Raw genomic sequence first — 25,556 nt, 5'->3', positions numbered from 1 at the left:
CGAGTGTTACTATATCGCCCCCTACAGGAAGTCTAAAATACATTAGAAAATTCTACAATGAAAGGAATGACATTGATTTCTTGCCTGTAAATTCAGTGCAACCCTAGTGTCACCTTCATTTCCCCCAGCCACTTCCACACTATCGATAGCACGTGGACGCCAGGAATCGTGCTGTTGACGCTGACTTCAGGATAAGGGGGAGTTGAGTCTTCGGAAATAGGCGGCTCCTGAGCGGGAATGAACACAGATACCCGTGCAATGTTGGAGATTTCCGATTTCAGGTTGGACTTATCCACAGCCTGGATAGCAATGAAGATATCTGTGCCATTTCCAAAACTGTCGCTTTCCAGTTCAAACTCAAAGATTTCCTCAGAGCTGGCCTCTTTGGGGATAAGATCGGTAGTGTTCACTTGGAGTGAGGTGTTGAAGTTGTCCCTGAGATCAACGATACTTGTGCTTATTCGGATGATGTAGTTGGAAGCTAAAATTAAAAATAAGTAAATAAATAAATAAATAAAATCTTGATCTTTAAAAACTCTATTAGGAATTACATCATCTCAAAGACGTTACAGCGGATGAATGGAACCAAGTAACCATAATTACAAGAGCTGTCATCTACCGTGTACACTTGTTATTCTTAGCCAAGTGGTGGATATAAAGTTGGCTCAGTGGTGGCTTAAGGCCTCGGTCAGAGTTCCTGAGCCTGGTGCTTGGCTGAGGAAGGAGGGCGCTCACTGATTATTATTCCCTTAATTGGAGGAGAGGTTGGTGCTAGTGTTTCTTGAGCACTAACATGCTCAGAGGGTCTTAAAACACACATTCTAGTTCTTTAGGTCAGCAAGCTGCCCATACATTTCATAAACACATGCTAAAAACAGAGGAGCCTTTAGGTTCTACCCCAGATCTAACTTTTATATTTGAGAGTCAAAGACTACTAGTAGGACAGGAAATTTCTTTCAAGGATATTTACTCTCTATTCACAGTCCGTCTCCAGAAACACCACAAAACCTTATTTGTCAGAAACAAACAGACAAGTAAACAAACAAAAACAAAACACAAAATCCTGAAGTTTTCTTTTCTGACATAAAAACGTGTTATTCCTTAAGAAGGTCAGCTTCTTAGATTTTAAAATCTATGCGCCTTTAATTTCGGAAGCCAATTGAGATCCCCACCTTGTGTCTCCTTCTCCTAGCACTACCTCTGCTTGGTTGGTGAGCTCCTCTCCAGGGTCTGCACATGGGTCTTACCTCTCCCGTGGTCATAATCATCCCCAGGAGCCGTCCACGTCAGATTCACGAGCTTCTGCCCTTGGATGCTGGCCTTCAGGTCGGTGATTTGACATGGCGGGAAGAGGTCAGGAATGGGAGCCGAGGGAACACCGGTGGCCACAAACGACCCCCCTGAAGATGTCCTGCTGAAGCACAGCTGCTTGTCTTGGACATTACCACTTTCAGAGTGTGGTGGATTCATTTTTATTTCACCTGTGTTAAAATTTATTCAAAACATCGAAAACACCATCACTGAACGGATAGCCATCCCATTTTTCTACTGGATCTTCCTTCCCATTCTTCCTGCCTTCTACCAACAAAACCCACTTTAAAGTCTTGTAACAAGACCCCAATTGGGTTGTATAAGAAGAAAATGAGCAAAGGGAGGTCTTCCTTTCTTTACTTATAAAACTTAGAATTGTATTTCTTCTCTCATATTTTGTCTTTAATTTAAAAGCATATTTATTTAATTACTTTTGTAGAAGGAGAGTATGTGGAGGCCAGAGGACAATTTAGAGGAGTGATTTCTCTCCTGCCACCACGTGGAGTGCAGGGGAACTCCAATTAGGCTTAGCGGCAGCAAGCGCCTTTAACTACTGAGCCATCTCACTGGCCCCTTGTTTTCCTGTCTTCTACAACGTCCATTTTGAGTCTGTTTAAACACGCTCTCACCCAAAGAAGCCTGGCATCACTTTGATAATATTTTGCGTGCCATCCTCTCCCATTTATTTGGTACTTGATCTCCTTGGCTTTTGAGACTTTCCTTGATTGTTTAATTTATGCAATTTTCACATTTTCCATATATGTGCTTTGTCTTTCCTGCTTGGTGGTAATTTACCATGAGATAGTTTACGTTAAGAATTTCAATGGCAATGTTCTCTCTTTTTATTTGGAGACAATGTCTCAGTATGTAGCTCAGGCTGGTCTCAAACCTCTAATCTTCTTGCCTCCATCTCTGGATGCTAAGATTGAAAAGATGCTCCACCCAATTGTCTCAATCATGACCTGGGAATTTATTCAGGTAGCAATTACAGACTTTGCTTCACACTCATATAAAGCTAAGTCTGTGCTTCAAAAACTACTGTGGCATGCTTAGCTGATTATGCTCTCAGAATCCATATTCAACAAAGCCATTCCTATCACAATACATCATTACGCAGAACTTCTCACAAATTCCACTTCTTTAAAAACAATTTGTTTTGTTGGTTTTAATAAAAGACAAGTCCTGGTATCCTTTAGACTCTGTTGCTCTCAATCCTGCGCAAATGTTTTAAACCCAGAATGGTGTGGAATGTCTTATTTCTTAAAGACATGTTTTTCCTACTTGGTGGCAAGTGTTTGGTGGGGAGGGGGGCTTGCTCACCTCCAAGACAGTTTATTTTACAATGGAAGAAAGTGAATCTCATAGAGTTGTTACATTTTATCTCGCACATGATGTGATTTGGAAACAAAGTGGTTAAACGTTATGACCTGCCTAACTGGTTTTCAAATGGAGTATTTTGCTGTCTCATGGGACAGCAGAGGATAACTGAGCACATTTCTGAATGTAGTAACTTGGGGGTGGGGCTGTCACTGGTACCTAGTGGTGGACTCCAGCAATACAACAGAATCCTCCAAGACACAAGAGTGCACTCAGCACAAAAGATCACCCAGTCACAAATGCTAATAAGGTAGAGGAGAGACTCAGAAACCAAGGGTTGTCTTACGTTCTTCTGCCTCACAGGCTTAATGGTTCTTCTAGACCCACGTCTTTCAGTCTTCCCTCCAGATCACTTACCATCTTCAATCCAGCCATCTATGTACATGACTCCGTTCTTCTGAGATGCTGCTCTCTGTCTGTCTGCAGTAACTCCTCCCAGAGCCCATATCTTTATGCTGTATCTACCATTTGCATCAAAAGCTGTAAAAAACCTTGAGTAGACACCGTCATTCTTGGTGGCATCGGCACCTTGACAAGAAGACGAAGGAATTCATGAGAATCCTGAAGGCAACTGGATACCTGTATTTCCATCTATCCATATGTGAGTTAACATTATACAGAGAAAATAAACATTCTCTACAAAAGACCTTGAGGCTTGATTATATATAGAATGATGGATACTATTTACACTGTGTGTGCACACACACATATATACTTATATGTAAATCTTCTCACCCTGAACTGTCCTTCCCTTTTGAAGTCAGAGGCCATTTCCCACATCTGTCATGAGCTATCGACTCACTAATTATCTGTCAAGTCAAATCAGACTGTTCTATGTACATGATTTGGAAAGAAAAGTGCAAACCATCCCCAGGGGATGTTTAGGTAGAAACTTCATTTATAAACCTCATTCCAGTGAAGTTGTGTCACAGTAAACAGACACCTTCTACAAACGAAATACAGAATTCATTACTTCCTGATAGATTTCTAAAGTGCAAGACAGATGGGCAGAGTTTTTCACCTGGGGAGCAAGCTTAACCTAAAGTCCACATGGATATGGTGATCATTTACAACTGTGCTGGAATTTATAACTGTTGTTTTAAAAGTGTAACATTATTTCCTCGCCAGTAATGGAGAGATAGCAGTACTTAAAAGGTGTGTGGTGAACATAAAAATGAAGATATATATGTCTGTATGTGCATACATTTTGAGGAGGTTGTGGACTTGACAGAAAATGGCTATTATTCCTCCTCTTCCCTTAGTTTGGAAGGGATAAAGTTCTGTGTAATCTCTAATCCTGTTAAATTCAATGCACTTTGGCACTGTGGAGGCTAAGGCTGGACTTTTCCTCCTGTTTCTCAGCATTCGGAGTTATACATGAGGATATAGGGAACACTTTGATCTCCAGTGCTAGGTTCCCTGTTGCTGACTGCCTGCAGTAGGCAGCTCCTGACAGCCATTCCATGGTGGTGGTGTCTTAGAAGAAGATCTAATTTCTAGTTTCTTTGATGGTTACCTGCTCCGTTATCCAGTAATTCCAGGGTTACTGTTTTTCCATTCACAGACTCAATCAAGGCTGTGACACTGGCCCTGAGAATAGGTGAGGCTCCTTGGCGAATGCTTGCATACACTGGTACAGGGCTGGGGAATGCCCCTGTGTTCTTATTCACTACTGGGGTCACTGTAATAGGAGGTAGTGTAGCACTTGCTGCACGGGAGGTGACGGTTAAAGTGAGAGTCTGTGAGCTCGCTTGAATGCTGTATTTCCAAAAGCCAACCTGTCCAAGAAAAGATGCAGATATTTCCAGTGAGTGTCAAAGACCTAACTTCACTGCCACTTACAAGAAATGCCTCTGTGACTAAAGTGTGCAGCAAGCATGTCTGAGAAGATATGCATGTACTTGATTCTCTGCCAGTCAAGGTAAGCATGAGGGTGTTTGGACTGACTGTGTGACTCCCATAGTCAAGACAAACCTAGTTAGGGATGATGAGGCTTGAGGATGTGACCTCATTGATCAATGCCTGGAGTTTCCAAGGCATAGGAGGGACAGGAATTTTTGTCATCCCAAACCATCAAGGATCATTTGTCATCCCAACTGCTGTGTATTCCAACTGCTTCCCTTTCCTTTGGGGGACATAAAATTACCCTTCTCTCTCTCTCTCTCTCTCTCTCTCTCTCTCTTGTCTTAACTAGCAGGGTGACTTCAATGAATGAAGAATTTTCACTGTTTTCTCAATAATCACTCTCTTTTTTAAAAATTCTACAATTATTCGTAAAACAATTTTGTCTCGTCTACAAGGAAGCTGACACCATACCTTAGCGGTGCCTGGGATTTGGAGGTAGGCCACCTTAGTGGTTTTGTCTTGTACAAAACCACTTTGTTCCACTCCGCTGGGATCCCAGATAAACACTGTGGGAGGATTCGTTGTCCAGGTGATGAGAAACAAGGTATCCTTCCCCACCGTGCTGTCCACGATCACGGAGCCATTCATCCATTGGTTGTTCTGGAGATTAGCTCCCCTGCTCTCCAGCTGTTGAGAAGATCAACACTTTACTTCCTGGACAGTACACTGTACATCTCATGGTCTCACATCCCGTGAGACCGGACTGCCAGGAGCCAATTCAAAGGCCTCAAAGGTATTCTCGGGCCCTTTCTTTGGTGTTTAGGATCATTTCGGACTTAGTTCTAAATCGCTATTCCAGCTTCAAGTTTCCATGCTTCTGCCTTCTCTACTCAGACGACCGCCTCCCTCTAAGCGTCTATGAACCCCCAGCTTCCTGCTCTTTGCTTCTTCCAGACATGGTTACTTCTCCCTGCTCGTCTGAGTCTTATTGATCCTCCAGAGTTCAGGGCAAATGGCGCTTTCTTCATGAAGCTTTCACTGATACCTATCTCTTAGGACGTGTGAACCACCTTCCTGTGATCTTTGATGAAATTTTGTCCCTGGCTGTCCTTTGATGGCCGTCCCATTGTGTTTTAACTAGTATATCTCTGACTGCACTAAATCCCAAGAAGGACTGGCTGCACTCACCCCTAACCCATGGAGAAGTTATATAAATTATAAAGAATTACAAGTTACTAACTGAAGCATCATGGGAGTCCTTGGGATGGCAAATGAAATAAACCCCTGGGCAGGGGATCGCTCGTTGGGATGGAATGGGATTGCTACGGAGGAGGGATGGAAATAGGAAAGAGCTTCTGTAGAAAACGTGGTTTTGAGAGTTGTCTCTTTCATAGTAATTCAGTACCTCCCAGTGGATACCTAGTAGAAGAAGTAATGGACTCGGAGCCAGGCTTTCTGGTCCCCCTGGTAGATCATGAGTCTGGACGTAAAGGACTCTCATTCTCATCGTAGGCTAGGACATGACTCCGGCTCACCTTTCCATCTCTTTCCCTGTTAGTTTTCTTAAATTAAAAGCAAAATCATAGACATGCCTGGGAGTTTTCCGCAGTGAATTACTTTTCTGTTAGAGCACATCTGCTTCTTTGCAAAACAAGGCCCTTGAGTTTTAAGCTTTCCCGCAGGAGAACCAACACTGGAGCCATTGCTGCCTCCCCAGCTTGGAAATGCAGGATTTCAGCTGGCCACAAATCCTGTTGTTTTGAACCCTGTCATCTGGGCTTTGATGCCACTATTCCTCCAAGGCTACACAGACTTTGTGGAAGACTGAGAGTCACACTGTGCTGGTTGTTTATTCTTTCCTCCTACTGGGCTGCCTTGTCCAGCCTTGGTGTGTTGCTATGTGCCAGTTCTTAGAGTAGCCTGGTGTGCCATTTTGGTTGATGTCGCTGGGAAGCCTGCTCTTCCTGAGGGAAGGCAGTGTTGGTGGTGTGGATTTGGTGGGAGAAGAGAGGTGGGCAAGGGAGGCTGGGGGAGGGGAGAAAGGGGGAGAGAAGGAAGGAGAAATTACAGAGTTGGGATGCAATGTTTGAAAGAAGAATAAAAGGGAAAATCACACATGCAGTCTCTGCAGTTATGGAATCTAATGGAGCACTTTGGAGTCCATTTGTCCTTCCCCAAAATAGGCCCAAGATATTTGAAAGATAATTTGAGCTTCTTGGCATTTTAGAACCAGACAAGCCCAGGGCTTTCTGCTCCATACTTAAGAGGATTAAGGTAATGGTACACTCAGGATCAAGATTTGGGAGTCTGAATGGACTGCGGTGCAAAGTGCTGTGTCTCTGCTACAGGAAAGTCATGGCAAAGCTTAGGAATTCAGGCAATGGAAAAAAAAGTCACATAGTGTCTGCACACTTGTCCTTAGAAAGTGTAATGATCTTAAGACAATGCAAGCAAATATATTACAGAGGGAGCTTGCTAGCAAATGCTTACAAGGAATTATTAGGCATATTTATAAAATAAGTAAATGTGAACTGCCTCAGTTAAATAAGGGAGCTTACGTGTAGAGCATAATGTCTGATGTCAAGCTGAAGACTCTGCATTCTAATTAATACAAAAAGAGATGTAGAACTCAAAGCATCCAGCAGTCTAGACTGATTATAAGTAGACATGAGGGGGCTGGAGAGATGGCTCAGCTGTTAAGAGCACTGATGTTCTTCATAAGGTCCTGAGTTCAAATCCCAGCAACCACATGGTGACTCACAACCATCTGTAATAAGGTCGGATGCCATCTTCTAGTGCGTCTGAAGACAGCTACAGTGTACTTATATCTAAAATAAATAAATAAATCTTTTAAAAAGATAAGTAAACTTGAGAACTCTGACCTGGATGGAATGCTGAGAGATAGCCGCATTTCCTGAGGAGAGAGCTGCGAAAGCGTCAACAAGACCATTGTTCTGCACCTGATCCGAAGAATATGTCTGCAAACCTCCTAAAATACAACCATAGCGTCAGAAGTTATTTTCCAAGAAGTGAGCATTTGCAACATTTCATCTATAGCTAAGATAGCAGGATACACAATTCAGATCAATAGCAAATATATGTGCATATTAACTCTCACAAGTCGATACACACACACACACACACACACACACACATAAACATATATATGAACGTACTGAGACATAGTCTTCTATAGCTCAAGCCAGCTTTAAGTTCATTATTTATCCAAGGATGACCTTTACTCCAGATCCTCCCGCCTCTACCTCCCCAACCACTGGGATTACAGGTTCACACCACCAGGCCCCGTCAATACTAAATTTTCAATCCTAGTGATGAATAGATTCAGGGACACCCATCATGAAGCTATCCAAACTGTGTGTTCAGATCCCCAACAACATCTACATTTTAAGGGTCATGTGCGTCCATACGAGAGTCTATTAAACCACAGTTCACACTGGTTGGTTTACTCTTATTTAAATGCAGTTCTAACAGACTGGGTTTTAAAGTTGTGCCTCAAATCACCAAATCAAGAAAGATACATGTGTGACAATATAAAAAAAAATAACAGTAGACAAAGAGACTGTTAAAGAAAATTGGGATGTATAGAAAAAGAAAGGTTAGTATTCTAAGCCTGGAAGCTTGGGTATTGTGGTGTTTTGAATATGCTTGGCCCAGGGAGTGGCACTATTAGGAGGTGTAGCCTTGCTGGAGGAGGTGTGTTGCTGTGGGGGTAGGCTTTGAGACCTTTATCCTAGCTGCCTGGAAGTTAGTCTTCTCCTGTTTGCCTTGGGAACAAGATGTAGAATTCTTAGCTCCTCCTGCCCCATGCCTACCTGAATGCGGCCATGCTCTCTCCTTAATGATAAAGGGCTGAACCTTTGAACCTGTAAGCCAGGCCCAATTAAATGTCCCTATAAGAGTTTCCTTGCTCATGGTATCTGCTCACAGCAGTAAAACCCTAACTAAGACAGGCATTGAGGATAGGCGTAGCTGAAGTAGTGTATAGGAAGCCACTTCTATTTTTTATACTCATTTACTAGTGTGTGCACACATCATGGTGTGCGTGCATGAAGAGCAGAAGATGTCTCATAGGTTCCAGGGACAGAACTTAGGTTGTGAGCTTGGCAGCAAGCACCTGTGAACACTGAGTCATCATGGGTAGTCACTTTTAAACTGTTAAATAGCACCCGAAGTTAGGGATGGTGTTTCTCTAGTACTGCTGGTGGCCCATGTGTCCTCCTCCAGGTGAGTGAAAGTCTGCTTTGTTCTAAGTGTTGGCTACTAGTGACAAATGGCGGCCTCATTCTCCAGAGGATTGCCTTACCCCAAAGGGCCATCCTACACAGAAAAGTGATTCCTATCTCTGCTCTGCTCCAACAATAAATGCCCATTGACTGTTGGATGCAGCAATGCAAAGGGGGAGTCCTTTTGTCTCCAGGGAGGATCAAGCTTGTATTGTGTTTCTAGTCTGTAGGCCCCTCAACTAGAGAGACGGTATGGTGTGAATTTGCTTCCATTCTTTTCTCTGTTTTCTGCTCTGTCTGTCCTCCATTTCTTTTCTTTTGTGAGCTCCCTTTCTACAATTGTGTGTACTAAAGCCTTCATCTCAGGCCCTGCTTCTAGAGAACATGGACAGATATATTAGCACCAATAGAAAATGTTCACTGATTCTGCAAAAGAAGTCTGGTCAGAGGAACCTCTCTGCACAGTCTGTTAGTGTGTGAGACTTAGATACAGCACACTTTTTTTGTTTTGTTTTGCTTTGCTTTTTTTGTGGAGAAATTGCCCGTGCACTGTTTGACTGAAGTAGCCTCTGGTTGTTCACCAGGCTCTTCCCCTCTTCCCCTCTTCCCTCACTCATAAGGTGACCAGGAAGGTTTCTCTGAGTTGTCACTAGGGTGTAGCACTGTCACTGCAATCTGGCCTAGTCCTGGAACCAAGACCTTAAAGAGAATGGGTGGAGTCAGTTCTAATGGTCATTTGGGAGATGCATAGCTACTTGGCTGAGATTACTCCATCTCTCCGTTTCCTACTTTTCCTGACTCCTCAAGTCACTGGACCTCGGGGTCCTTCAGTATGTCCCTTCAGATCTTCCCTCACCTGTCATTTTGGACAACTGCTCAAGCTCTGCGGCAGCAGACGGTCCCAGGGCCACCGTGTGGATGATGGCCCCGCTCTTCTTCACCAGGTCAAAGCAGCTGCTAATGGTGTTGTCTTCCCCGTCGGTCAGCAGCACAATTTCAGATCCATCAGTTGGATACTTCTTCTTTATCACCTAAGAATGTGATTAAGAGTAGGGATTATTCGTCTTGAGGTGGCCAGGGTGTTTGTGGACACTGCCTTTACCCAGGACAAGAAGGAGCAATTGTAGAGGGAACACTGGAGGAGCATCGGTCCAGCAGTGACGCTGCATCATGGAACTCAACAGTGATCTCTTTGTGCTGTTAGCCTGCCCTGGCAGGGTGCTGTGAAATGCAGGGTGCTCTGAGAGATGGGCAGGGGCTTTGAGTCTCCTTCATCTGGTCTCTCTCTAAGAAGCATTGAGAGGTTTCACGAGGCCTTCACAAACAGCAGGAATCAGGTGAGGGATAACGGACCTACAGGAGATTTTAACTTCAGCCTTTTACTATCTCATAATATCAACTGTATAGACTCCTGCTGGACAGTGTGAACCAGATCACAGATAGTTACCTTTTAATGGCCCCTTCTGATGAAAGCAAACACTTTGTTTTTACAACACACACACACACACACACACACACACACACACTCATGCTTGCAGGCATGCACACATGACTTTTGATGTTTGTTTTTTGAAACAGCATCCATGTAGCCTACAAAGGCATCAAACTTCCTACATAGACAAGTAGGACTATGGCCTACTGATTCTCCCACACCATATCCAAAATATCTGTGTACCTAGATAATAAGAGGACAGTTCATCTGCTAATGATAAATAAGATTATAATGGGAAGAAAATTAATTAACAGCACACATGATCCATTGAGGAAAACTGGACTCTACATATCACTGCAAGGATGGAAAGAGACCAGCATGCAGGGCGAGCAGTCCAGATTAAGTCCCTCACCCCCACTGCACTCCGTGGATGAAGAATGAATGGCCAGAAGGGTGTGGGGGGAGGTGGAGGCACAGGAGATGTCTCCCAACAACTGCATTCTCTATTTGAGTGCTGACAGGAGATCACGTGTCTTGGGGTCCTTGACCTCGATGATGTTAGAAGGGAGTGGACAGAGTGGACAGAGACCATGGGCATGGGAAAGAGCCAATGCCCAGGAATCTGAGAGCTGTGGTCATGGCCCTGGTCTGACCAAGTGCTTCAGGGACTAAGAAGTAAGAGCTGTGGCCTGGTTTGGGTCCCTTTGCTTAATTTCTCGTAATTGTTGCGTGTCATGAAATATCGGCTGCAGATTCCATGTTTCTTGCAGAACACAAAGTTGAGTCACCAGGTAAGACTCAGTGATCCTGCCATAGCGCTCGAGAATGTGTAACCTAGGCGAGCTGGATGGAGGAGGCACATCAGACATATTTGGAGGGCAGGGATGCATGCAGAATCCCTGAATGCCTATGAAGAAGCATGAAGGAGGGAATCCATACTAGCTCTGAAGGCATTAAAGTCCCTGTATCTCTAACCCTCCCATCACCTCGTTGTCCTCGGTCATATAATTCAATCAGACACCAGCCATGTGTGAAAACCCTGGAAATGAAAATTCCATAGGAGAAAAAAAAATCAAAGACAGTTGCAAACCACAACAACGGAGCACGCCTTACCGTGAATGCTGCCTGAAGCCCAGAGCATATAGAAGTCCCTCCTGCAGATACTGTGGGTAAGTGGCCGATCAGTTGATCTCTTTCGGCACCGCTGTTTAACTGTATGAGTTCACTTTGTACATAGGCGGCACTGTCAAAGGTCACCAACCCCACCCAGGATCCCTGCTCCACAGTCTGCAGCAGGAAAAGCCTGCTTGCCTGGTTCATTCGGTTCAGACGGTTATCATTCTGAAAGGGAAAGCAGAGAAAAGCGGTCAAGTTGGCCCTTATGTGATCAGACTAGCCACAGACCAGGTTAAAGGGAGTTTAGAGGTGGCTGCCTTAAAAATAAGTGTGTACTTAAGCTGTATCCTTTTATGGTAGATACTTTCTGCTTGTGCCTGGCATCTACTTTGGGTAAGATTTTAGAGCTTTTGCCTAAATAGCAAAAGGCAAAAAGCTATCTTACAAAATTCCTGCAATACAATGCATTAGTAAGAGGTCTAAATAAGGCTTATGTGGAAATCTCGGCCTAGTTATGGCAGCAAAACATGAATAATATTAAGCTTATATTATTAATCAGAATTTTGCTCATAAGTTGATGTTATTTTAATCTGACAAAGGGGACAGTTGATACTGAGTCTGTACAATGAGGCAATGTGAGCAATATGTGTGTGTGTGTGTGTGTGTGTGTGTGTGTTTCATCACATAGAGCTCACTGGTCAAAGCCACAGGGATTCTCCTGCCTCTACTTGCCCAGTGCTGGAATCACAGGTGAGCTTTGGGTCTTGAACTTGTGTCCTTATGCTTGCAAAGCAAGCACCTTCCCAGCTGAGCTATCTCTCCAGCCCAAGACGGGCATTTCCAATGACAAAGCTAAGGCTGGGTTTGACCTTCCTGTTGTGTTTGTTCTCTACCAAGTACAAATTGCACTCCAGATTGCATCATGCTCACACCTACGATCCACGTCTCAAAGACGAAGGCTCAGTGAACCTACCACCATGCTCCCAGACTTGTCCAAAACTAAGCACACAATTCTTTGTCCAATTTGCAGCAGTGAAAAGGTGGGTGCGGGTGGCTGGGCCGTCATGGGAGTGGTTTGCTTGAAATCCTCAGATTCCTGGATGACCTCCCACGTGCTTCGGAGATTGCATCGTTGGTTGTGGGCATTTGGGGCCTCTTGATTGTGGTTTTTTTCTGTACAGAATTCAACCACCTGAAATTGCCAATACAATATTAGTTAACACATCTAGACAAACAATCCCCGAGTCTCCCCACACCCAGGCTCCTCTGCTGGCCGACCGCCATGGCTCAGTCTCAATGGCACACCGCGTGTCTGGGGAAATCATGGCGTGCAGCCTGTCTCAAGCCTTGTCATCCGACCTTTTGTGCTGTCACACAGTGAAAGCCTGCCTGCTGTAAGGTGACTTCCTTTACTCCTCAGGTTCTCTACCCGAGATGTCACCTTTCGTCATCCCATACTCTTCAATACGATCTTGTCTCTGTGTCCTCACGCTGACAAGCTCTGTTCCTTCATTCTCTGAACCCCATTAACCAACATGTCGCATTCAACCTTGAACACGCGTCATTCCAGGTCTCCCTAGAATCCATCGTTGAATCTGTTTTCTCAGACCCCATGTCTCCATAATGATGTCATCATTTTCCCTGGGTGCTTCTTCATGTCCTTGCACGTTTCCTATTTGATGTCGGCACTATGCCCTTGGTCAACCAGGTCAAGAAAACAGGACATTTCTGCTCTACTCCCTTTATAAAGCATTTCTGCTCTACTCCCTTTATAAAGCAACCAAGATCTAGACCTTTCTTCCTGCTTACAGTTTGTTATCACCTCCATCCCCAATTTCAGTAAAATCTCCATCATACGAGCCCTCAGGATCTTTTCCTTCACGATGCAGTCATGGCTTGTCTGACCTTGCAGGTTTCTCCAATATGTTCGCCCCACAGCTGTTTGAGAACCTTTCTCTTTTACTTTACCATGTAACACTCTTTATATGCATACCTTATGTGGTGTTCTATGTGTGTTGTGTATGCAGACGTGTGTGTGTGTGTGTGTGTGTGTGTGTGTGTATGCTCATGCAAGTGTGCTCGTGTGGACCCTGAAGTGAATGGTAGGTGTCTTTCCCACTCACGCTCAGCCTTCAGTTTTTTGAGACAGGATTTCCCAGTAAATCTGAAATCCATTTCTTTGATGAAACTGGATTTTATTTGCCTTCAGAAATCCACCTATCTCTATCTCTTGATGCTGGCACCCTTGGCTTGTTACATAGGTTCTGGGGATCTGAAGTCAGGTCCTCTGAGCTCAATCAGCAGGTCCTTTACCATGCGAGCCATATCTCCTTAGCCCTTCGAGTCCCTTTGTGTGGGTTGTGTAAGCCTTGCAGCTCACATAACAAAAGGCAGTGACAAACTGCAGCTTTTCCGTCTCTTCCCTACCTTACTCTGGCTGTGTAGTCTAAATCTTTAATTTCTTTTTATCTTATTGGCTCTCAGACTTGCCTGCTTTCTTCTCCCTTGGCTTGGGATTCCTTACCAGGGAGTTCCTTCTCCATCACCTGCTTAGTACACCTGCCTCCATTCACCCCCCCAAATGTCCTCATTGTCTATCCCTCTTCGAGAGAACATCCCTCAGTCCACCATGGTCTTAGAGTGCAATGAACAATGTCAACAGATTCCTTTGCCATCCCACTGTACAGTTGGGCTCTAAACCTGGCAGACACATTAAATTTTGGTCTATAACTCGTTCTTCCCTGGGAACGCCTGGGCAAAACCAAAACCAAACCATCCTCACTGAATTTATACAAGCATGGTGGAAAGAAGGCACTTACAGAATTGATGTTTTGGCTAAACATGATAGACGCCTTCTCGGTCTGGTGTGGATCTGGTACAAACACACAATTTTCTTTATACAGTCCTGTTACTCTGTCGATGATGCACTTTCCGCCAGAGATACAACTGCCTCCTTGGCACCGACGAACTTCATTTTTACCGGAAATGGTTGCTGAACATCTGAAAATACATGAAGGTTAAACGCATAGGCAATGTGGCCATCTTAAAGGGTCTGCCACTCACCCAAAATTTCTGACTTCTTTTGGCCTTCTCTATGATTCTTTTTCATTAAACCAAGAAGTATATACATCTCCTCATATATCAAAAGCACTACATTTACATCAATGTCATTTCCCTTGCCAGATACTACCTGAGGAGACTCAACCAGAAGAGCATGACTTAGTATCGAAGTCCATAGGCTGCTCCAATCCAAGTTCCTTCCTCATTCTAGAAAACCAGGAGTCCTCTTAGTTTCCCACAGGACTTGCTGACCTCATCCATGTTTATCCTAACTGTTTTATTCCAAAAAGTTTTTGAACAGTGATTGTGTGTTCATTGACACTTACATTTTTATATTAGATGCTTATAGGTTTTATTGTGAATGGAATCCTCTTACCCATATTTCTCTTTTAATCTAGAGAATTGAGTCTATAAATAATGAAAACATAAAAGAATACTGGAAAACTCATAAAAATGACAGAAGAAAAAGAAACATGTTTCACCATCAGAAATAAACAACGTCTGGCTTGTTGAGAGATTTTCTGTGTCAACAAAACAGTGCTTTGTTTTCTGATTAAAAAAATATAGAGGTAGCATATTTCAAATCTGAACAGATAAACATGGTAGCACATTCTTGCACAATGTGGTTTTAATGATTTTTATTTTTTGATGATATATAAATCCATCCTAACTTATTAAATGTTCTTTTTCTTTCAGTTTTTTTTTGATACCTAACAGAAACACGTGTCAAGTGCATCAAATTCCATATGGAAATTTGCCCATATTTATAAAATCTGTTGATAGGACTTGTCTATTATTTGCTTAAAATGGAGCATTAAACATGAAATCAGTTGCTTGAGAAATAGGAGAAAATGGGAGAACGGACACATGCCGTTGTCTGTCTACAGAGTCACATTGATGGATGACTCTAAACTCCATCTCTGGCCCCATCAGCTCCATAAGGTAACCTTCAAAGGGGAGATGAGCTCATCCTTGTCTAATCTGAACCTCTGAGCGTCTAGTAAATAGACCATGTCCTATGTTTACTAGCTATTTTTTATTTCTTCCTTTGTGAAGTATAGTCTTCTCTTTCCATACTTTTCTATTAGGATTTCACTTCCTTTCAATTTTTTCTCTTTGTTTTTTGTTTCTTTCCCTTTTTCTTATATCCTACACTGACCTCACGCTTGCTTGCTCTATAGCCTACAATGGCTGTGAAGCCTTACCCCCTGGCTTCTACCTCCAGTAGGCTGTGAGTAAAAAAAGTATCTGCCATGGGGTGGGGGTGGGAAGGTAGGGGGTGGGGGGTGGGGGGGCACTTATCTGTGTAAGAGTCACTTCCTCTCTTCCCTTCTGGTGTCCTGTTTTGCCCTGCCTTAGTTTTGTGTGTGGCTGAATTGAATATGACTTCCTCAAATAAACTGAGACAACTGTGACCACACTCTTTCTCCTTGCTGCTGCTGTCCCTAGCATTTCTCTATTAAATATGGCTCAGACTGTTGGATTGCGTAGATCTTATGTAGCATACGACAAGAATAGTTTCTGGGCTTGCAAAGACTTAAAAGGTTTGTTTGGGAGACAAGGAACTAAGGACATTGTTAGTATGTTTTGATGAATTTTCCTTTAAGGGGGCATGGCAGTCAGCTGATAGGTATTTCTAGATCGTGAAAGCACCGAGTACAAAACAGCCTTGCTCTTAAGCCAGGATCCGGTATCTAGTGGCAGGGAAGCTCAGAAAAGACAAGTGGGAAATACAGACAGCAGGGGGTTGGAATGGTGCCCACTGGCGGAGATGTGAAAACTCAAAGCCACACTCGGTCGTGTCAGCAATGTGACTCTGGGTTGTGGTCTGTGTGACCTGCAAGCAGGGACACCTGGAAGACTGTCTGGCAGTGATTCACAGAGTGGGAAACTCGGTTAACAGAAGAACCGCTTGTAAGAAAAATGGGTCATTTCGTAGAGACATAAAGAGTGTCTTAGAGATTGAAAATGAGAGAGAAAACTGGTATTTTAAAGGTAATTCAAGGAAAGTTTTGTTGCATTTTAAAATTGTTTTGGTGACTCGAAGTCAGACATACCTCACTGCTTGGGGTTTTCCTTTGGATAAGTAGAACTTCTGGTCGTTGTTGTATTCGTCAAACACTCCCCATCGGAAGTGAGCCCACTCATGGACAAAGGCCCTGTCTGCGAGAAAAAAGTCAAAGAGCAGAAGATAATAAACGGGAAACAACCTTGCACGAGGAAGAACATGCCTCTAAATACCTGCTTTGCTTTGCTTCCCTAAATAATAAAATTGGAAGCTTGATTTCCTGAGTGTAACCAAACACGACAAGCATGCAGTCCTGTACAATGCACATTATCTATTTTGATTTATCGTGTGTGTCTCTGATGTAATCCGTGAGAGCCAGGAATTTATTCATACACTGGTCAGGCAGCTGCCCCACCACAGACTGCTGGGTCTTGTGGAGGACAGGCAGGATCAGAGAACTGCCTTGCAGCACAGGGGTTCAGTCCAACCCCTTGGGGCAGCATGGAGATGCCTGGGACCTCCAGCCTGCTCCCTGCTCTTGGGCTCTATCATCACAACAAACTTCTCAGGATTTTGCGGTGGGTCAGTCAGACTCTTTTCACCTCTGGCTCTTTTTCTCACAGGCGTCTCTTGCTGGTGTCTCTCCCTGTCACAGTGAGAATCACTGCTCTCTTCTCTCAAAACCAAGCCTCCAGCTAGAACCGGTGGCCAGGGCCTGTAATCCCGGCTATTCAAGAGGCTAAAGTCCAAGGATCATTAGTTCAAGGCTAGAGTTAGCAAAATCTTTTTGAGATTCTGTCTCCAAAGCATCAGGGGAAAAAAAAAAATCAAGCCTTGATCCACCCAACTGACGTCCTAACATGCTCAGACCAGACTAGGGACTCCTTTGAAGTTCCATATCTCTTTATTTGACGATTGCATTTTATGCTGTCATTGAAGCTTATCTCTGTGAAGACAGGCAATATGATTTATCTCCTGTTCTATCTGTGCACATCATACCTAGAGATTATTAGACACCCATTAAGTGTTTTGTATTTTGGTTACTCTTAGTGACGTCAGTGTATCTTAGTGTTTCTGAATTATAACTCAAGGTGGGCTGAGTTTAGATAGCTAGGTGAGAGGGGCGCTCTGAAAATCAACTCCAATCTCCTGCTCTGCTCTTAGGGTTTGCAGTGAATTTTCCTTCAAGTTCTGTTCAAGTTTCTCATTCTGGAGTATTCTAATCTTTTTAGACATCATTCTTTCAAAACTAGTTATTCAAGAACACTAGTTATTCAATAACTAATCACATTTGTATATACGTATAAAGCACATACATGTACTTTGAATATTTCCCTCAAAGATTGCTTTATACAGCTCATATTGACAGGATAGTTTATTTTTGTAAGAATTGAACTTAAGGTCTCCCTGTGCAGTTCAGACTGATCTCATTCTCAGTATCCTTCTGCCTCAGCTGTACTAGGATTACTGGTGTGTAACACCACCACCATCACCACACACACACAGACATGCACACACAGACATGCACACACACACACACACACAGAGAGAGAGAGAGAGAGAGAGAGAGAGAGAGAGAGAGAGAGAGAGAGAGAGAGAGATGCACACATGCACACACAGGGAGAAACAGAGACAAGTTTTGGGAGATGACCACAAGGTAACTGTGTCTGCTCTGCAGAGACTGGCCATGCTGCACTGCCTGAAAACCTGTTAAAAATGAAGAGCCTGAGCCCTCCTGAATTCTATGAAAGCAGGAATCAAATCCTGCTGAATCAGGAACTCAAATCAGGTGAGCCTAAGCACACTGTTGCCATCTGGTGGCTATCAAATGAACTGCAGGAAGGCAATTTAAGTTCGTCAAGTGAAGCCCATAGATCAATCCATAGAAGTTTAATGCTTCAGGCCAAATAGTTTTACTGTAATTGCCTGGCATTATAGTAGCTCATAAATCCAAAATGCCACACCTATGCAGGCATGCAAACCAATGTTAAATTATAGTTCAGACACACATGTCTCTGATTCCTTGCTTTAAATGAAAATCTATGTTTTGTTAGCTTCGTTTCCAGTTTGTCATCTGCATGCAGGCTTACTTAGAAAGAGAGTATAGTACTTAACATACAATTGGTGTGTTACATGCCGTTCGCTGGAATGATTTAGCTGAGTCCATACCTTGTGGGCCATACAGAGGCAGCTTCTTTCCTGCTAAGAAGTCAGGGGTCAGGTGAATCCTGATTCCCCTTTCTCCACACGCTCCTATGTGCTCTGTGTAGGGCTCATCATCACCTAGAGGGCTGGTTGTTGACACAAGGACATCAGCCTGAAATACAATAAAAGATGATCATACCATTTCAGCAAACAAATTGACCTTACTCGTGGTTGGCAGATTTTGCCACATTTTCATTTCATTCTTCACTATTTCCCCTGAAACAACCAACCAACCAACCAACCAACCAACTAACTAACTGACCAACCAACCAACCAACCAACCAACCAACAAACCAAACAACCAGTAGACCACAGAAGAAAATAGATGTCAAAAAGAATTTATTCTCACATTTTTGAAGGTTTCGAGTTTTGGCCTTGTATATTCAGGTTTTGCCTTCCAGCTCTCAGGAATCAAAATAGCAACATTTTTAAAGTAAAATCTTTTCCCTGTAGCTTCAAATAGGTATGGAGAGGCCTGCGTCACCATGTCCTGGGAGGAGAGAGCACGTTTAATAACGTTACTTGAGTTACAAGTCATTTTAAGATGCATCTGTATTTTCCTTTCAAAGGCCTAGCTAGGCAGGGGACATGACTTCCTTGATATCAGCAAGCAATCTTTCTAGACATTGATCACACCACAGAGCAATGGTGAGCAACACAGACTCTGGAGGCACATGCTAATCCTGGCTTAACCACTTCCTGAGAACATTAGACACTTTCTAATTATAAGCTCAGATTTTACCACTTATAGCCTGGGAAAATGTTGTCATGATTACCTCACAAATGACATCACACATGTGACACAGAAATGCCAAAGCTTTTAAGTTCAGACTCCATTTTAGAGAACCTGACCTAGGTTTGAACTCAGGTAGACTAATAGGCTGGTAGCTAGCATTAGTTTCCAAGCTGCCCCTCAACAAAACCTGAGCCTAGCTCCAGTCTCTAGGCTAATCCCCAACAAGACCAGTGTCTCCAGGTTACACCCTCAACAAGACCAGTGTCTTCGGGTTATTCCCCCTAAAATCCTGCACCTCAGATTACAAGCCCACCTCTTGCCTAATAACCACCAATGCAGAGGGACACAGAAGTTAAGTTTATGCTATGACTCCCAGCACCAGGCAATTATGATAAAGTCTACAGTAGCTTTCCAATTAGATGCTTGCACACGTATTCCCTGCTTGCTGCTTACTATAAAATCTTGACTCCATAGATACTTGGGGATCCCACCACCAAAACTGTCCTGCATGATGGTGGTACATTGGGAACAGGGGCTGAGATAGCTCAAATAGAATAAATACCCTGCTGTGAGTTGCATCAGATTGGCTCCTGTGTGTGTCTTGGGGGACCACTAACATTTCCCTGGCACAACAACACTAGGAAGAAGAATGTTTTCTTAGCACTAATTCTTACTGTCATCTGGTGCTTTCATTGCATTTCATTCCTTGACTGTAAAATAAAACTTAGAGAAACTGACACCTGAGGTATAATTCTCCATGTCTCAGAAAGCAATGGTGAAGAGAATATGAGACCTTATACCTGCTGACTCTCATAACAGTCAAGCTAAGCCTAATGTTACATGTTAAAGTAACCTCCATTTTAATGTAATATGAAGAGTTAGATTTAAGGAAGCAGCATCATTTGGTATTTGCAAGTTGTGCATAGCTTTATTTCTCAGAAATGATAAGGCAGTAGTAGCAAGCATCCTGCAGGCCTCCTGGGGTGCACTGTGACAGGGTGCTGTAGAAAGAGGACATTGTCCAGGTAGGACTGAGAATGAACATTGACAAGGAGAGAAGAGAAACCTGGTGCTCTGAGATGGCCAGGGAATGAGCCTCAGTGCAAAGAGAGGACAACAGAAGTGATGGGATCAAGGTTGGAAAATGTCCCTTGCCATGCTCACAAGACTGTGTGAGCCATGTCTGCAGAACAGAGACAACAGTGCTGGGGTTGTGGAGTCAGGACAGTGAGGTGAGAAACTGGAGACAGTGACCACAGATGGCAGGTTAAGAAAAATTGGACATAGTACTACCTGAGAACCCAGCTATACCACTCCTGGACATAAACCCAAACGATGATCTGACATATTAGCAAGGACACATACTTCACTATGTTCATAGCCAGAAATTGGAAAGGACCCAGATGTCCTTCAACAGAGGAATGGATACAGAAAATATGGTACATTTACACAATGGAGTACTACTCAGCTATTAAAGACAATGAATTCATGAAATTCTTAGGTAAATGGATGGAACTAGAAAATATCATCCTGAGGTAACCCAATCACAAAAGAATACACATGGTATGCACTCACTGATTATTGAATATTAGCCCAAAAGCTCAGAATACCCAAGATACAAGTCACAGACTACATGAAGCTCAAGAAGAAAGAAGATCCAAGTGTGGATGCTTCAGTCCTTAGAAGGGGGAACAAAATACTACAGGAGGAAATATGGAGACAAAGTGTGGAGCAGAGACTGAAGGAAAAGCCATCCAGAGACTGCCCCATCTGACGATCCATCCCACATGCAGGCACCAAACCCAGACACTTGGCTGATACCAAGACATGCTTGCTGACAGGAGCTGTCTCCTGAGAGGCTCTGCCAGAGCCTGATAAATACAGGGGTGGATGCTCTCAGCCAACCATCCAACTGAGCACGAGTCCCCAGTGGAGAAGTTAGAGAAAGGACTGAAGGAGCTGAAAGGGTTTGCAGCCCCATAAGAGGAACAACAATATCAACCAACCAGAGCCCCCAGAGCTCCCAGGAACTAAACCACCAACCAAAGAGTACACATGGAGGGACCCATGGCTCCAGCTGCATATGTAGCAGAGGATGGCCTTGTCAGGCATCAATGGGAAGAGAGGCCCTTGATCTTGTGGAGGCCCAATGCCCCAGTGTAGGGGAATCTTAGGGTGCTGAAGCAGGGGGTCTCTGGGGGAGCACCCTCATAGAGGCAGGGATAGCAGGGATGGGATGGGAGTTTCTGGAGGGGAAACCAGGAAAAAGGACAACATTTGAAATGTAAATAAAGAAAATATCCAATAAAAGAAAAAAAGAGAAAGAAATGCTTATTTAAGTTAAAGAGACATAGGCATGAGGTCTGTTCATTTGAATAGGAACTATTCCATTATGTAGCTGCTACTGGGGAAACAATAACAGAAAAAGGGGTCCCTGCAGAGTCTCCTGGAGTCTGTGCTCAGTGGGAGAGGACATGGAGGAGGACCGCCCATCTTGGATGTGTGAAGGTCATATTCAGCTCCCTGCACTAAGCTGAGTCTTGCTCCTGCCCTGCTCCGTGGTTAGATTTGGGGAATTTATTCAAGTTCTCCATGCCTACCCCCCTCCCCAATTTCAAATAACGATTCCCTTTCTAACTTAGAAAGCAAGCTTAGTGCTTTGCACATCTATCTCCCAAAGCCCAGATTTTAACAATCACTGGGAGAATTTAACATGCTATCTTTCTCCAAATGTTTTTTTAATTAAAATCAGCAAATGCTTGATGGTTGGGTGTAAACCTGACTGCGTATGAATACCTGCCTACAATTCTGCCCATGAAATATGACTAGCTGATGCTTGCCAAGGCGGAGTGCAGGCAGCATGAAGTAAATGGTCCTGTTTACATGGTTTAGTAGAGGCATGCGCCATCTGTCCTGCATTCTGAAGGTGTGACATCACATCCACAGACATCTAAACTCTGGCTGAGAGAAGGGCGTGTGTGTGTGTGTGTGTGTGTGTGTGTGTGTGTGACATTGTTGATTACTGGATGGGCCTAAGGACAAGCATAGAACATTGCTGGCTCCTGGATCCCTGCACCTGACCTAATGTAACTGCTTTGCAAATATTTGTTATATAAATCAATGAAAGACTCGTTGGCTGACTGAGCAAATTACTGAGTGAAAGTGGGACACTGTCACCGAGCCAAACAGGACCTGGGCTCTGTGCTTTGAAGAGACACCACCGAAGGCTCCCATTTTTACTTTTTTTCTGAACACACAGGAGGGCATGGGGTGAGGAGGGAAGGAGAAGGGAGGCAGAGACACAAAGACACAGAGAGAGACAGAGAGAAGTAGAGATAAAGAGAAACAGCGAGACAGAGACACACAAAGAGAAACAGAAACAGAAATATATCGAGAGAGACAGAGACAGAAACAGACAGAGAGAAAGAGACAGAGAAACACACACAGAGACAGAGGGAAACAGAGACAAAGAGAAATAGAGACAGAGACAGACAGAGACAGTGACAGAGAGAGAGAGAGAGAGAGAGAGAGAGAGAGAGAGAGAGAGAGAGAGAGAGAGGAGAGAGAGAGAAGGAGAGAGAGAGGGAGTGTCTCCCCGAATTTCATCTGTGGGATGTCCTCCCAAGGCTTCAGCGTGGAACAGTAGCAGTGCTGATGAGGGCCAGGAGAGGCAGGCGGAGCTGCTATAGCACCCGACACCACATACACAGGTGGGAGACCCCAGAACTCTGACTTGCTGACTCAGGAGCTCTGTCCCAACAAGAGCTCAAGGCAGAGAATCTCCCCTCAAAAGGAAGGTTATTGAAGCAGAGATTGAAGAGACCAGCAGCTGCAGTCATGGTGGTGTGGTCTCTGAGTTCTTCAGACCTGGGACATCAAATAGGAGGATCTGGCTCTTACTCAGCCAGCAGGGGCCCTCAGGATGCACACCATTCTACTAAACTGTGTTCCTGCTGCTCAGAAGGAAGTAGGGAAAGCCAACTTAGCCACACAATTCAATCATTGCTCAGTTTAGAAAGCTAATTTAATAACTGTGGTGAGAAATACATTTTTTTTTTCAAGCGGAAACCCACCAAAGGTAGTGAGGGCTCTGAAGGGCTCTGAAGCGTCACAAAACTCCAGGTTGCTGTTGTTAGAGATAATGTGCCCTGCTTTCCCGGCACGTCCCTAAAACATATTGGCCAGAGACGGAAACAAACCAGCCCTTCCCCCCTCCCATTCTCTACCTTATTTCTTTCTCAAAGTTTCTGTTTCATTTTGCTGTGGCAATCAAAAGCCCACTCTAGGTTTCGGGTGGATGATCAATTTCAGACATGAACTTCCCTGTACTGAAGATGCTCTGGTGGCCTTTTGGTTTCCTAGGAAGCAGCAGAATCCCTCCATCCTCCACGCCCTGCTTGAGTAATAGTCTAGATAGGAACCCCTGACAGACAAGCTGGTTCTTCATCCACAATCCACTTTCCAGAGTTTGCTTCACAAGGGATTGTTGGAAGAGTCTTCTCTTGTTCTAGGAACATGCTTTCAGAAGGGATAAGAAGGTGACCAATGAAGGAGGGGCTCAGGGGGCTCTAACCCTCAGTGTTCAACTGTTTGCTGGATAGATTCTGAGAGAGAGAGAGAGAGAGAGAGAGAGAGAGAGAGAGAGAGAGAGAGAGAGAGAGAGAGAGAGGCAGAGAGAGACAGAGAAACAGAGACTGAAAGACAGAGCAAACAATCATTGTCTTTGTGTGTCCACTGGTGACCTTACCCAGGGTCCCATGAATAATTCCCATCCAGTTGTCACACAGATTGTCACTAAATGGAAATAGACTTTAGACAAGACTAAAAGTCATGAACCCAGGAATGAGACTGTGAGATGTGAGTGGATGCTGATGGAGATGGGAGAGAAGGAGGGGTGTGTGTGTGTGTGTGTGTGTGTGTGTGTGCTACTAGTCAGAATGTGTTATATAGATTATGAAATTGTCAAAGAAGGAAACTAACTTTAAAAGTGATAATGAAACTACTGATAACATGGTGCCTGATAATGAAATGCATAAACAAGATAAAACTAATATGTGAAAAAGAATAACAAATAAAAACATAAGAAATTGAAAATACAATAGATTAAAACCATTGCTCCAGTGCACCAGGAAAACAAACTGAGGGTGACAGACTCAGGGACAGCAACTGCCGTCCACACGGCTTGGACAGTGTCCGACATGCTGTTATGCTCTTCTCATATGCTGCCCCAAAGCTCTGTAGAAGAGCTGCTTGTTATCAACCCATTTTACAGAGCAGGGCACTCACTCATTCTGCAGTGCTGACTCTGGATGTGCTACAGACAGGCTGGGGACTCTGGGTGGTCTGTTAGAACGTGTTTCAGTCTTATTTTTAGCTCTTTACTGTTCTGGAAGACCTCTACCTGGTGACCTTTGGAATGACTCTTCCAGATCTCCCCAGACAAGAAGAGAAGAGAAGGGGAACCCCCTCCCACCTCCAACTCCCACCTCCCACCCTCACCTGTACCAGCCCTGAGATGACTCTGTGATTCCAGGTTGGGAAGATGCAGAGTCACTGCCAACTAGAAGGGTCTTCCTTAAGCTAGAGCCTTAAGTTAGGAACCCCAGGTTCCTGTTTAACATCAGACGTTAGTTATAAGTAGAGTAAAAGCAGGGTCTAATGTGTGCTGGTGGCAACATCACATCCTGCAAAGAAATTGCCTGCTGTGCAGTTACCCGTTTCTGCCAAATACAGAGGAATTTGGCCTTCTACGGAGCAAAGTAGATTTTAGTGACAACCTTCAGTCAGTAAATACACCCATCATTTGTTAAGTGCCAACAGCACGTCTAACTCGGAGTTATGTGCATTGTACTCACCTTGCTTCTCATAAAAATTATAGTGGGTAAAGAGTTATTCTTTTCCTTTTCTAGATAAAGAATCTGAGATTCAGACATAAAAATATATTGCCAGTTAAGCAACTAGAGCAAGATGAATCAGGTCCCCTTTATCACAACATTATGCCTACTGAGGATTGCCTAATTAGGACTTGTCGAAGCATAGGTAATTGCCACTGGGACGTACCTTTATGTGCTGAATGAGGGTTTCATCTTCTGGTACATCGTGGTCTATGGCAATGACGATGCCTTCATAGCCATTGTTGTTCAACTGGATGAGGGAGTTGCTCAGAACCCCTTCCAGTAGGTGGAGAATCAGAAGGAAGACAGGACTCTTCAAAGATCCCAT

General features: G+C 43.9%; 1 protein-coding gene across 1 annotated transcript; it reads right to left on the bottom strand.

The window, feature by feature from the left end:
- On the bottom strand, positions 1-25,556 carry Clca1 (chloride channel accessory 1). The gene is made up of 13 exons (XM_052178823.1): positions 25,395-25,556; positions 18,577-18,710; positions 16,443-16,595; positions 14,145-14,325; positions 12,299-12,517; positions 11,323-11,550; positions 9,634-9,808; positions 7,416-7,522; positions 5,005-5,220; positions 4,205-4,466; positions 3,046-3,216; positions 1,248-1,481; positions 1-481 (listed from the first exon to the last, which is right to left on the bottom strand). The coding sequence occupies exons 1-13, from the start codon at positions 25,554-25,556 to the stop codon at positions 93-95; spliced, it is 2,631 nt and encodes an 876-aa protein (XP_052034783.1). The 3' UTR covers positions 1-92.

The sequence above is a fragment of the Apodemus sylvaticus genome, chromosome 4 (genome assembly GCF_947179515.1).
Source record: "Apodemus sylvaticus chromosome 4, mApoSyl1.1, whole genome shotgun sequence".
NCBI classification, from domain to species: Eukaryota; Metazoa; Chordata; class Mammalia; order Rodentia; family Muridae; genus Apodemus; species Apodemus sylvaticus.
Note: the sequence above shows the minus strand (reverse complement) of the source record. Positions and strands in the feature narration are given on the sequence as shown.